Source organism: Corythoichthys intestinalis, chromosome 12 (genome assembly GCF_030265065.1).
Source record: "Corythoichthys intestinalis isolate RoL2023-P3 chromosome 12, ASM3026506v1, whole genome shotgun sequence".
Classification (NCBI taxonomy): domain Eukaryota; kingdom Metazoa; phylum Chordata; class Actinopteri; order Syngnathiformes; family Syngnathidae; genus Corythoichthys; species Corythoichthys intestinalis.
The window spans coordinates 24,309,539-24,324,071 of NC_080406.1; the positions used below are offsets into that span (position 1 = coordinate 24,309,539).

The 14,533-nt window shown below is 40.0% G+C and overlaps 1 protein-coding gene across 2 annotated transcripts in view; it reads left to right on the forward strand.

Moving 5' to 3' along the window:
* The window catches only part of myo3b (myosin IIIB), a 266,663-nt gene that overhangs the window by 57,462 nt on the left and 194,668 nt on the right, over window positions 1–14,533 (forward strand). For both annotated transcript variants that reach the window (XM_057851974.1, XM_057851973.1), the window contains 10 exons: window positions 1,288–1,372; window positions 1,462–1,578; window positions 4,076–4,180; window positions 4,315–4,398; window positions 4,484–4,686; window positions 5,396–5,494; window positions 5,559–5,673; window positions 5,737–5,863; window positions 11,573–11,783; window positions 12,413–12,560. In XM_057851974.1, the coding sequence (XP_057707957.1) occupies window positions 1,288–1,372; window positions 1,462–1,578; window positions 4,076–4,180; window positions 4,315–4,398; window positions 4,484–4,686; window positions 5,396–5,494; window positions 5,559–5,673; window positions 5,737–5,863; window positions 11,573–11,783; window positions 12,413–12,560 (1,294 nt within the window). The remainder of the gene's footprint in view (window positions 1–1,287; window positions 1,373–1,461; window positions 1,579–4,075; window positions 4,181–4,314; window positions 4,399–4,483; window positions 4,687–5,395; window positions 5,495–5,558; window positions 5,674–5,736; window positions 5,864–11,572; window positions 11,784–12,412; window positions 12,561–14,533) is intronic.

The window sequence follows — 14,533 nt, forward strand, 5'->3', positions numbered from 1 at the left end:
ATAATAAGAATAATACACAGATCCTGCTTACGCAATTAAATTTATTAATTTCTGTGTGGCGCTTTATCTTAAGAAAATCCACCAATAAAGCTTTTGAAAACCATTCATGAGAAAAAAAAATGATTCATTGAGGCATTTTATTTGTAAAATACATGTTAAAGTCTTTGTCATTGGGATTGCTTTTCTCTTTAGCACAGGACTTCTTTTTTCTTCTTTCTTTCAGAAAGAAGGCTGACCAATACGCAGGGTCTGAAAGGCAAATTGTTGGATTATTATCTTTAAATACCCGCTACTTTTTGAGCAGAATTCTAGCTTTGTATATGCTAATGTTCCTATTGTTGAAAGCACAAAAGTGTGTAATAAACAACTAGCACATTTATATTTTGCATTTTGTTTTCCTACTGTACCGAAAATGAACCGAACCATGACCCCAGAACCGAGGTACGTACCGAACAGAGATTTGTGTGTACTGTTACACCCCTAGTTTTTTTTCTCTCTAACCTTCTCTGTGCCACTCTTCTTTTTTCTGTTTTTGCCACCACCATCCATATTGTTTATCCACGTTCGTCGCTATTTTGCTTCCACAAGGAGTAAGGCTTTACCAAAGTAGGCTACTCTGTGCTTTCTTCGTTCTTCCTCTATCAGATTGGCGGTTAACAGCCAGGCGCATTGCTGCCACCTGTCGGATTGGATGCGAACTGTAGATAATCATAGAGGAGATAGGGGGGACAAAAACAGTGATGTATGTATGGCGGCCGCCGGCCGTCCAGAGCACCGGCTATTCTGTGGTCCTCCAGAAGCTACAGATTACCAGTCCACCCCTGGATGTCAGTGTGAGCAAACAGAAACTGCTTTGTCTTAAAACCACTTAAAACAGTGAACTCAACAAATAGATCAATAACCTTCCAATTACTGTAGCGGAATTGATATCATTTAATAAATTAATGCATTTGCTTTTAGCCCTCCCACTCAAAATGGATTGGATGTCTAACGCTGTCAATGTTGCTGAAACATGATCATTTACTGCAGATGACATACTATGAATGTTCTAGTGCTCCTAATATTGTGGCCCTGACATTTTGTAGGTACATTTGAATGCTTAATCCACACATTTTGATTTCCCGTGAGCTTTTTTAGTGTAACAATGAAGTGCAGAGGGGGCTGCAAAGGGATTTACAGAGGAGTGACCCAAGTGACCCATCGAGCCTGTTAAAAGAGCAGTTGTGTCATTTGATGGTCACTTAAGAGCCTCTGGCATGGTCACGTCCCAACTTTCATACGTTACAGGCACGAACGGATCAATACTCGTAAAACCCTCATCATAGAGAGCAGTCCAGACGACGACCTGGTCAACCTGGAGTTCTTAGACGAGGTGAGATTAATGTGTTTATCTCAATGCGCATTGATCGGACACAGATCCAGTTTTCCTTAAGGTAAAGTCTGCTTTCCTATTTTCTGCAGGAAACAATTATAGCCCATCTTCACAAGAGGTATGCTGAGCTGCAGGTGTACACGTACGTGGGTGACATCCTCATCGCACTCAATCCTTTCCAAAACCTCAACATCTACTCTCCTCAGGTTGGTTACACAGGACCAGTGTTTCAACCCAGCATTTGTACTGTCCTGAAAAACAGATTTTGTACCTTCTGCCCTCGAATGGAAGAACACTTGTTCTGTCTGTTGATTAGGGCTAGGGGATTTAAAGATAGAGATCAAAGATTGGATTTTTTAAAATTTTTTATATCGATCTCAGTGATAAGTCAAATTGTATTTAATTGACCAGATGCAATTTGAAACTGTCCCTGCAAAAAAAGTCTAATGTTGGTAGTTTTCAGGTGGTTTATTACAGGTAAGGTCAACTGTAAAGCACACGACACAATGCACATATTGTGCACTAAAATACAAAATACATTTTAATTTTCAAATGCATGCTAGCGTAATGCTAATATACAGTGGTATGAAAAAGTATCTGAACCTTTTGGAATTTCTCACATTTCTGCATAAAATTCCAATCAAATGTGATCTGATCTGTGTCAAAATCACACAGATGAAAATACTGTGTCTGCTTTAACTAAAACCACCCAAACATTTATAGGTTTTCATATTTTAATGATGATAGCATGCAAACAATGACAGAAGGGGAAAAAATAAGTAAGTGAATCCTCCGCCTAAGGAGACTTAAAGAGCAATTGAAACCAATTTTACCAAACATTTTAGGTCAGGTGTGTGCCCAATCACTGATGAGTGGTTTAAAGCTGCCCTGCCCACTATAAAACACACACCTGGTAAGAAATGTCTTGATGAGAAGCATTGTCCGATGTGCATCATTGCTCGGTCAAAAGAGCTGTCTGAAGACCTGCGATCAAGGATTGATGATTTGTATAAAGCTGGGAAAGGATACAAAATCATCTCTAAGAGACTGGATGTTCATCAATTTACGGTCAGAGAAGTTGTCTACAAATGGAGAGAGTTTGGCACTGTTGCTTCTCTCCCAAGGAGTGGCCATTCACCAAAGATGACGCCAAGAGTTCAGTGCAGAATACTCAGAGAGGTAAAAAAGAACCCTAGAGTGTCTGCTAAAGACTTACAGAAATCACTGGCAGAGTCCAATATCTCTGTGCACACATCAACTATATGTAAAACTATGGCCAAGAATGGTGTTCATGGAAGGACTCCACGGAGGAAGTCACTGCTGCCCAAAAAAACATTGTTGCTCATTTAATGCTTGCAAAAAGGCACTTGGACACTCCACAAAAGTATTGGCAAATATTTTAGTGGACTGATGAATCCAAAGTTGAATTGTGTGGGAGTAACACTCAACATCACCTGTGGAGGAAAAACGGAACAGGTCACCAACATCAACACCTAATCCCCACCGTAAAGCACGGTGGAGGGAGCATCATGTTTGGGGCTGTTTTGCTACCACAGGGCCTGGACAACTTGCAATCGTTAATGGAAGAATGAATTCAAAAGTTTATCAGGATGTTTTGCAGAAAAAACAGAGGCCGTCTGTCAGACAGTTGAAGCTCAAAAGAGCTAAAAAAACACAGGAGTAAATCACTTCAACAAAATACACGTTCTGGAGTGGCCAAGTCAAAGTCCAGACATGAACCCCATTGAGATGCTGTGGCATGAAAGTCAGAGATTCATGCCAGACATCCCAGGAATCTTAATGAACTATAGCAGTTTTGTAAAGAAGAATGGGCCAAGATTAGTCCTGATCAATGTGCCAGACTGATCTGCAGCTACAAGAAGCGTCTGGTTGAAGTTATTGCTTTCAAAAGGGGGGCACAAAATATTAAATGTGATGGTTCACCTACCTATTTTTCCCCCTTCTGTCATTGTTTGCATACTATCCTTATGAAAATAAGAAAACCTATAAATGTTTGAGTGGTTTTCGTTAAAGTAGACAGTTTTTTCATCTCTGTGATTTTGGCAAAGATCAGATCACATTTGATGGTGATTTTATGCAGAAATGTGAGAAATTCCAAAAGGTTCAGATAATATTTCATACCACTGTATAATGGTCGACGCCATTGTATAAAAGCTACCAATTGTGAAAACAACAACAACATATATAAAACCACGTTTTAAAAAATCGTGGAAAGAATCGGAATTGGACGGTATGAAAAAAATAAAACTGTGCTCATTTTTTGGCCAGATCCCCAAACCCTACTGTCAATATTTCAATGGGAAACCGTGAATGTAATGTTTATATACCGTGGTCCAATTGTGATATGCAAATAAATAAATAAATAAAAGATTTTTCTGAACTTTTTCACTACCAATTTCACCTAAAACTACCTTAAATATATTTTCGCAGGGAATTACACTGCGTCAGTACCATTTATGGTGATAGACGGGCAATCCATTTGTACTTGTAGGGCTGACACTCACTGAGTTAACCTTCTCTACATACTTGCAATTGGATGCATGCCCTGTTATAGGTAGAATTACAATTACATTGAGAATTCACACTATTTATTCGTCTGCAATTTTAATATCAAATTATCATGATAAATTAAAAAATTTCGGTAATTAAACATCCTGCATGTAATCCATTGTCTCTCATTAGTTTTCAAAGCTGTACCACGGCGTAAAGCGAGCTGACAACCCTCCCCACATCTTTGCAACAGCCGATGCTGCTTACCAGAGCATGGTGACTTTCTGCAAAGATCAGGTACACTTCACACTGAAGTAGAAACATGCGCAGTATAGAACTCTGAGCTTCCTCTGAACTTGAAAATAAGCTAGAAAGTAAATATATATATACTGTATATATTTTTTTAAATGGCTTTCCTGTTTCCTTCTTAGTGTATCATCATCAGTGGAGAGAGTGGTGCTGGGAAAACTGAAAGCGCTCATTTGATTGTTCAACATCTGACATTCTTAGGAAAGGTAAAACACCGTGGTAGCCAATAAGGCTTCCTAAGTACTTTCAGAAAATGGCGGAGGTCGTCAAAAGACATTTTGTCGCATTCAGGCAAACAATCGGACTCTACGTGAGAAGATCCTGCAGGTGAACCCTCTTGTGGAAGCTTTTGGGAACGCCTGCACAGTCATCAATGACAACTCCAGCCGCTTTGGAAAGTACCTGGAGATGAAGTTTACACCCACCGGGGCCGTCATTGGTGCCAAAATATCTGAGTACCTGCTGGAAAAGTCGAGAGTCATCAAACAAGCCATGTCAGTGTCATCCCCAACACATATTATTCACTCTTTTTTTTTTTTTTTTTTTAAATCAGTATTTCTGTGCCAATTATCAGTATTGAAGTGAGTTGAGGAGCTTCATTTAGAACATAACTTTACACTAGGGCTGCCGAAACTTTTTTCTCCAAGAGCCGCTTTCAGAAAAAAAGATGAAAGACCAAACTTTAAATCCTTCCACTTTCATTTGTTAGAATCAGTTTTTTAAAAATATTTTTTAAATGTATTTTAAGTGTTAATTCATTGGCTGCCATTGACGGCGATAGACGTCCAATCCATTTTATCTGGGAACGATCGCTGCTACCCTCACCAAGTCAAAATGGATTGCAAGTCGATCGATGTCAATGGCAGTGAAGCGTAATCACTCAATGGTAGCTTTACCAGTTGGATTTAATGTCTACAACTATCAATGGTAGTAAATGAATTAAGGGCTACAAGCTACAGCGCTAATGGAGAAGCACTGTTTAAGGGACTAGCTCCATCTAATTTTAAAGCTGAGAAATGCAGTAAAATGTTGGCTGGATTTAAGCTTCTTGTGCAGGACATACTCAATGATATTGCCATAATTTCCCACAAGCCAATAAAAATTGAGCAGCGAGTACCAGTTTGCCAGCAGGCCGTAGACTGGACACCACTGCTTTATACTTTTGTTCTTCATGTTTAACCTCTCCTTTGTGCTTTCTTTCAGGGGTGAGAAAAATTTCCATGTCTTCTATTACATATACGCTGGGCTCTACCACCAAGATAAGCTGAAAACTTACAGGTTGCCTGACAGGACAGCTCCTAGGTCAGTGTTGCACTCAACATGCTGTCATGTTTACTTTATAATACTAAAATCAATGAATGTGCAGGTATATTGACAATCAAGATGGCAAAGTTATGCAGGACATTGTCTCGAGCAAACTGTACAAGGAGCAGTTTGAAGTTATTCAGGATTGCTTTCGGAACATCGGCTTTACCGAAGAGGTAATGGTACTAGTTGTTTTTACATGCAGATGCCAGGTGTGTCACCTTCCCTTTATATTTTAGGAAGTCAACTCTGTTTACAAAATTCTCTCGGCCATATTGAACACCGGAAACATTGAATTCACCGCCATCACATCCCAACACCAAACCGATAAGAGTGAGGTGCCTAACTCAGAGGCCTTGGAAAACGGTGAGTCGTAATGGACACTCTCTCTAGTGATACTACCACCATTGACTGTATAGGCCGTTTACTAGCGACAACCCATTCGTTTTGGATGGAAGGTGAGTGGTGGCGGCCTTCTTGGACGAAGCGGCAATTCTTGAATACATTTTCATGGAGGGGCGGGGCCTAAAATAGAAACTTGTTCTATTTTCATAGTGTTGCCGCTAGACATGTGCCAATTACTGGTTTGAAGGTAAACCGTGGTATGAGAATGTCAGCGTTTCAAAACCGCAAAAATTTTCCATCATACCGTCCCTAAGGTATTATTTTTTATGTCCCAAAATGCATGGAGAAAGCCCTCGCTTGCAGCTGCAAGGCTCAACCCTCCCCCACAGGTTGTTGCTCGGTGTCAGTGAGTCAGCTGTGCTACACGATGGCTGGAGGAGGTGAAGCTCCTCAACTTTTTTTCCCCCATTGAAGAAAACTAAATCGCTAGTATGGGAATACATCGGCTACAGAAAAGTTACAGACGGCCGCGGCTTAGCGGAGGAGGGCCAACCAACGTGTAAAAAATGTTTGTGGAGGGTGGCTGCCGAGGAGGCAATACCTCCAGTATGAGTTCGCATTTATACAAAATTAAAGGTTAGTAAACACTAGGAGGTAGGGATGCAACGATACTTTTAAGTCACAGTTTGGTACGATTTTCGATAAGAGGGACGCGATTTTCGATTCGATTTAATACATTTAATGCTCTGAAACAAAAAATGCAAGTGTTTTTTGAAAAAAAATTTTTTTTGCTAACAAGCAAAAATAACACTGCCATCATATAAACATGCATTATAGTGCATAATATTTATGTGCTTACTTCTTACTGATCTGAAGAAATTTTGTATAAAAGTGATGAGAATAATCTTCACTGTTTGTAAAGTGAGGTGGGGCACACTGTTGATTGCTATTACTCTCTTAGTAGGTATGTTTACCTTTTTGTGGTCCGAGTCCATCTGTGTTACGAACTGAATTAACAATATTTGCAGCATTATCTATAGTCACTGGTATAAATTGATTTGGCCTGTTTAACTTCCATTTAGTCATGGCGGTTTTTAATTTGTCGATGTAGTATATTGACTACGCTACCCATGATCATTCTGGGCTCAAGCAGCCAATGGCATTGGATCTAACGTAGCACATCTAGGTTGCTATTTGATGATACTAATGTGTGAGCGCAAGTGTTGTCGGGCATTAAAAAAAGTTAACAAACGCCACAGAAGTCACGTCTGCTCATCACTGCACAACACCAGCATTTGACTATCGATTTTCATAAACAGGACGAGTTTGAAGTACAGCACTCTTAATTTGCCACTCATTGTTCATCATGTAACCATGAGTTAGCGCTCTGTGACCCATAGTCTTAACTAGGGCCGGCCCAGCCTATAAGCAGACTATGCAGCTGCTTAGGGCCCCTGACCACTAGGGGGCCCCCAATCTGGCAATTGTTTATTATTATATATGTTTATTTATTAATTTATATTATATTTTGTTTACTACTGTTTGCTTTATTTGACTATTGTGAGTTTTGATACTTAATTTCAAGCTTAAAAAATAAAAGTTCTTCCTTAACTTCTTTTCCTCTTTTAGAAAAAGGTTTGGCGCTATCTACTGTAAGTACTGACAATCATTTGGAGTGAGAAGTTTGAAGTATGCAGTGCAACAAAATCTGATTAATATAAAAAAATATGGACATATGGGTTGGATTGCATGTATGGGTTTCACAATAAACTGTGACGAAATGGTGTGCCAAAAATATGGGCCCCTTGGCATTATTTTGCTTAGGGCCCCCAAATGGCCTGGGCCGGCCCTGATCTTAACCTGTCTGTTATCAAACCGAGATTATGCGTTGCAGCCAAGTCGGCAACGATCTATTGGCGGTCTTTGTTGTTCATATCCGGTAAGACGATCTTAATTTGATATGTATGATTGTGGTTAGCACATCAGCTCACCCAAAGTCCTGCCAAACAACGGATCTGTACGATTTTGAAGCCGGCAAGCCACCTCCTTAAGTTTACTCTCTTTCCTCACGAGCACTGATCCTCGTGCGCAACAGCTCCAACCTTTCATGCAGTTTGAGGGAGGAGTGAAGGAGGTGGGCTGCTAGCGGCAGAGTTTGTTTTTTCAAGGCAAAGCTACGCCGGACATTTTAGCGAGTGAGACGACAAAAATGAATTCGGAAAATACATTTTGGGAGCTTTTCATTTGGATCGAATATTTTTGCGTATTGAATCGAAGAGGGCGTATCGAACGGTTCAATACAAAACCGAGTGTTGCATCCTTAGTAAACACTATCATGAAAGCTTCCCACCAGCTATGAGAGTTAATGTGTTGTTGTTGTTGTTTAGCGTATCTAGCGATGGTAAAACGTGTTTTTTTTCCCTCTGGCAACTGTGTTGAGAAAGAATGTGTGTATAAAGTAAACATGATACGAGTCATACACACTTGCTTTTTATGGAAAATAATTCAATTATTTTTGTTCTGATGGTAATAATGTTGAGCTGTGGCTATGGGTTTAGGCTCACTTAAAGGACTGCATTTATTTTAATTTTTATTTAGAATATTTTCTTATTTTTTAAATTTATTTTAACTCAACATTATACTTATGTTCCAATTTGCTAATATGATTAGAAAAATAAAAATCCTTTTTAATGGAAAAAAACCTTTTTTAAAAATTTTTTTTTAAACCCAGATATGTCAAAGTAACACATTTTAGAGCCGTGCAATACCGTGATACTATGAAACCGGGATAATTTGGCTTAAGGTTATCAGACCGTCAGAATATCATACCGGCACATGCCTAGTTGCCACGCTGACCTCAACAATGCATCCAATCGCAGAGGTGTAGGCAAACTGATATCAGTTTTATCAGGCTGTTTTGGCGGAGGCTTGATAAATGCGCTTTTTTTTTCGGGAGCTCTGGGACACTTTAAAAATGGTTCTCACATATTTCTTTACTAAGCCATAGACTGCCTAAACTGAATTATATCTCAATATGTGTTTGTGTGGAAATGTGGTTCACGAATACCAAAAAAAACTATTAACTTTCCCACTGAAAACTAGTTTAACTCTTGACACGGCTATTAGGGGCCGTTTACATGGTGACTCTCCGAGAATACGAAATATTTCAAATTTGCACTTGCGTCTCCATTTGAACAATGTCGCAATTCCGCATGAAAACAATGTAGTATTCATACCAGGCCCTAGGGGGCAGTGCAGATTTACAGGGCGACAGAGAATGATGCACTTCGACCCCACCAAGCCCTCAGCCCAGAAAAAAATATGCCCGCCCACTCAAAGCAATGTCTTTTTTCTTTTGTTCAAAAAGGCACAAAAATGGAAACATTCAACATATTTAATTTAAAAATATTATTAAAAGAGTAAATTAAAGCCGACATTCCGCCACATTTGCTGTTTTTAATGTTTAGTAGCACCGCTGCGCACGCCCAATGTGACGTGTACGAGTGCTGACGTTAACGGTGCGGTCTCGCGCCGCAGGAGCCTTTGATATGCATGCCGAGGAAGCCCCCCTCAACCCCCCGCAATCGGATTGTTCCACTTTGGAGGCAGGATTCAGAATTTTTCATCTTCGCCGAGACCATATGCACACGAGGCGAGTCCGCTACTCAGTCATTGCGTCTTTGTGTCGCAGAGTCGCCATGTAAACTGCCCCTTAAATTCTCCTCTACTCCTTGAAATGGGAAAAGTTGCAGATTTCTTGTGCAACAATGAAAATAAATGCATTGGTGCTTGGGACTGTAGTAGTGAAATTATGCCTGCTGGAATCCAACTGCTTTTCTGGATCAGTCTGGATTTCAGCCACAACACAGCACCGAGACCGTGCTTATCAAAGTCCTAAATGATATTCGTCGGAATACGGATGCAGGCAAATAATCTGTTCTGCTATTATTGTATCTCGGTTGAGCACGACATACTCCTTAGCAGATTGGAACAGTGGGTAGGGCTGACTGACACCGTTCTTCAGTGGTTCACATCTTATTTACATGATAGGGATTTCTTTGTGTCAATTGGAAACCATCAGTGAGAACGAACCAAATTCACGCGTGGAGTCCTTCAAGGGTCAAATCATGGACCACTCTTATTTAACATCTATATGCTTCCCCTAGCTCAGATTATGGAACAGTATGACATTTCCTATCACACCTATGCAGATGACACACAACTCTACATTTCTGTGTCCCCACATGATTATAGTCCCTTAGTCTCACTGAGTAAATGCATTCATCAAATCAATGAATGGATGTGCCAAAATTTTCTCCAGTTAAATCTGGAGAAGACGGAAGTGGTCATTTTTGGGCCAAAAAAGGAAAGGTCAAAGATAAGCAGGCACCTCAGCACAATGTCACTTACAGCTACAAATCAAGTCAGAAACCTTGGCGCTATTATTGACTCAGACCTAGAATTTGATAGCCATCTAAAGTCCGTCACTAAATCTGCTTATTACCACCTAAAAAATATAACCAGAATTAAGGGGCTTTTGACTCAACAAGACATGGAAAAACTTATGCATGCATTCATTTTCAGCAGATTGGACTACTGCAACGGTATATTTACAGGTCTTGATAAAAAAAAAAATCAGTCAGGAAGCTGCAGCTAGTACAGAATGCTGCAGCCAGAGTCCTCATAAATACAAGGAAACTGGATCAGATTACACCGTTTTTAAATCATCACACTTGCTCCCAGTGAGTCAAAGGATAGACTATAAAATACTACTGCTCGTTTACAAAACACTTAATGGCCTTGGACCAAAATACATGCTTGATTTGTTAGCTTCCTATGAAACATCTAGAAACCTAAGGTCGTCTGGAACCGGTCTCCTGTATGTTCCAAGAACACGAACCAAGCAGGGTGAGGCAGCATTTAGTTATTATGCCCCTCACCTCTGGAACAAGCTACCTGAAGGTCTGAAGTATGCTCACACTGTTAGCTCCTTTAAATCAGGGCTAAAAACGTTTTGTTTAACATTGCATATCCATAACCGTCTATATATTTCAATCTATTTGCTTTCTATTCCTCTTGTAGTTATCTCCATTGCTGATTTAAATTATTAGCAGTAGTAGTAGTAGTATTTGTGTTATTTTTTTGTTAATTTATATATTTATTCTATTTGTGATTAAATGCGATTTATATGTATAATTTTATTTCCTATTTCGATTGTCTTTGTTTTTACGATGTATTGATTTTAATGTGATTTTTATGATCTTCATGCGATGTAAAGAACTTTCAATTGCCTTGTGTTGAATTGTGCTGTATAAATACATTTGCCTTGCCTTTTCACTTCCTGACAGCGTCTACGTCAGCCTTCGTGGCTCCTCCTGTTTTACGCTTATGGTGGGCCTCTTTTTGCTCTGGGCTGCCACTAGTTTCAGCCTCAAAAAAAGAACTGGACAGACTTCTAGTAATGTCAATCGTCACTCCTGGACAATTGTCATGAAGCATTAACAGTATATACACACTCCAGGTTCAAAGTTTGTACAAGGCTTTAAACAGGTATATTTTCATGGCGAAATGGCCAAGTTTAGAATGCAAGTGACTAGGAAATTATCATTTTGGAGTGACGCTGGGGCAATGCCCGGTTCTGCACGGTTTTCAAAGATCGTTATAAAAGATGTGAGTTTGGCCCTTTACCACCATCAACAAGAAAATATCTTGTTTTTGTTCCCCCTCCAGCCGCTTCCCTGTTAAGCATCGGTCCCGACGAGCTCCAGGAGGCGCTGACCTCCCAGTGCGTGGTCACCAGGGGCGAGACCATCATCCGCACCAACACGGTGGACAAAGCGGTGGACGTTCGAGACGCGATGTCCAAGGCGTTGTACGGCCGCCTCTTCAGTTGGATCGTAAACCGCATCAACACTTTACTGCAGCCCGACATGAACATCTGGTGAGCGGGCGTGTAGGTGATGAACATCCATGTGGACGTCCGCCGTGCTCACAAAGCACCAATGACCTTTTTAGTTGCTCTAGAACTCAGTGCAAACAGGCAGAGGAGAATATCAATGCGGGGCGAAAAAAAGAAGTTTTAATAAATTTTTGATACCGATTGCGTGCAGAGAAAATAATCTTCAGATGATTAAAAAGACTTCAGAGAGACTACAAAGAGGCTGTTCATTGATCCAAAAGAGTTTCTCCATAAATATGTCCGTCATACGTCAACTACATCCAGTCTTCTCTTCATACGCCTTATTGCCATTAATAACCTAAAAGCAATGGCAGAAAGTGACCTCTAAGGAAGACGCGTTATGAGTAGTAGCTCCGAGCACTGCTCAACACTGCAGAATTCAACGTTTGTTCATTATCAAAATAACTCAAGGTTAAATCAATACACAGAGAAGCATTGATGAGGCGCTGTATTTTTTCCAAGCTCATGTTTATGACTTCCCAGCAGCAGGCAAAAAAAGTATTTGGGTTGAACTTGGATTGTCATGAAAGTTTTATCAATATAAATGGCTGCTGGGATTTGCTCGCTGTGTTCTAATAAGTTTGTTTGTCCCGCTTTTTGTTGCTTTGAAGCGCCGCAGAGAGCGGCATGAATGTGGGAATCCTGGACATCTTTGGCTTCGAAAACTTCAAGAAGAACTCCTTTGAGCAATTGTGCATCAACATTGCAAACGAGCAGATCCAGTTCTACTTCAACCAGCATATATTTGCCCTGGAACAGGTGAGTTTGCCATCACACCCATTTTATACAGTGATCCCTCGCTACTTGGCGCTTCAAACTTTGCGCCCTCTGTCCATCAGATTTTTTTTCAATTAAGAAATTAATAAATATATACATATGAGCCATCCCGAGCCGATCACGTAGTCTCCCTCTCCCTCCTGCTGCTCTTTGTTGGTCAGGCAGTGCGCTGGAGTTGCTTATTAAAGGTAATGATGACTGACAGACGTTTAATATTTGATCTTGCCACAGATGCATGGAAGCCAAAGTTTTAAAGCGCCGCATGCGTCAGTCATCGTTTAACTCATTAAACAGTTACCGTGGCAACTCATTGTGTGTAAGTGAGCAGCTTGAGCGGATTTGAGTGGACTCACTCAATGAAGCATTTAGTAAAGACAAGCATTTTTCTACTTTATTCTTGTTTAAAAACTATTTAGTTGGGACAGTAACATGTTTAAAACATATCTTGATTATTACATTTCAAGTGCTTAAAAACTTTATTAAAAAAATGTATATACATAAAAGTTTTTTTTTTTTTTTTAATTATACTTTGGGGAAAAAGTGGAAAAACATGTTTTATATGCATCTTTCCAATGCTAAATCTGAATAAATACATTTAAAACATTTTTCTTTTGGCACTTTTTCCACTTGTTGTGGCGGGTTCTGGTCCGCATTAACCACGAAAAATGAGGGATCACTGTGCTATATATGGAAATACGATCAAAACAACACGTTTTGGAGCAATAGTGTCCAAACTCTGGCCTGTGGGCCATTTTCATTTGCCTAATTTATTTAGGGTTTAACCCTTTCAGGAACAGTGGTAACTTCAATTAAATTGTTAAAAAATTGTTAAAAAGTTATCATAACTTGTTCACTCTCAGCCCATGCCAAAGAGTACTGTATTTTCCGGACTATAAGTCGCGTTTTTTTTTTTTCTTTTTCTTTTTTTTTTTCTCTCCATATTTTGGCCTGGGAGCGATTTATAATCTGGAGCGACTTTTGTGTGTTTTATGAAACACATTATTACCAGTGCAGTGGTACCTCTACATACGAAGTTAATTCATTCCAAGACCTTGTTTGTAAGTCGAAATGGTCGTATGTCGAGCAGGATTATCCCATAAGAATACGTTATAATTACATTAATTCGTTCCACAGCCCAAAAACCTACACTAAATATGTTAAAAATGCCAAGTTGTTTGCATGTTACGTGTTTTGCATCCCCATGGTGGCGAGTTGCAATTTTTTGTTTTTCTGATCTGGCATATTCTGGCCACCGAAAGAAAGACCTATGTTCTCATAAAAAGAAAATAAAAAGGTTGATGAAGAGAAAGTTTTGGTCTGATAAATTCGGGATGGGTATCATTATTGTTCTAACCGGACTATCTGCAGTGAAGTGTTGTAGTGACCACTATCTCTTAACAGAATTCACCTAGGGAACTGGTGTGGGGCATGTTGCGTTCCGGGGGGAGAACTTTGTTGTCGCGTGCGTTTCTGGAACAGACACTCGAGAGTTAAGAGAGTCACGAGCGGCCGGAGACGGCAACACGAACTTTACTCAACAAGCTATCGAGACTCAACAACATCATCCTCTACACTGTTACTATTGCAAAAAGCAATTACAAGAGCAAAAAAAATACAGTATGTATTTTGCATAGTGTACCTGAACGCACCACGGGGCTGACAGCAGAGTGAGAGAGTGCAGTTGACTTTTTCTTTTCACGTCCCATTGTTGCTATCAGTTGGCGATGCATGTTGTGTTCCACAAGGTCTGAAATTAACTATTAAAAACCTGACGAAGCTGGTGATCTCTTTGGCGATGGTACCAGGATAATAACTGTCACCTTAACATACAAAGACTGGCGAACGGAGGTCGGAGGAGTATTGTCGAGCAGTTCATGGACGCGCACCCCACGTTCATATTTTTCTATCATTCCATTTTCATTTCAATGGTAAGCCTCACCCTTTTTTCTTTTTTC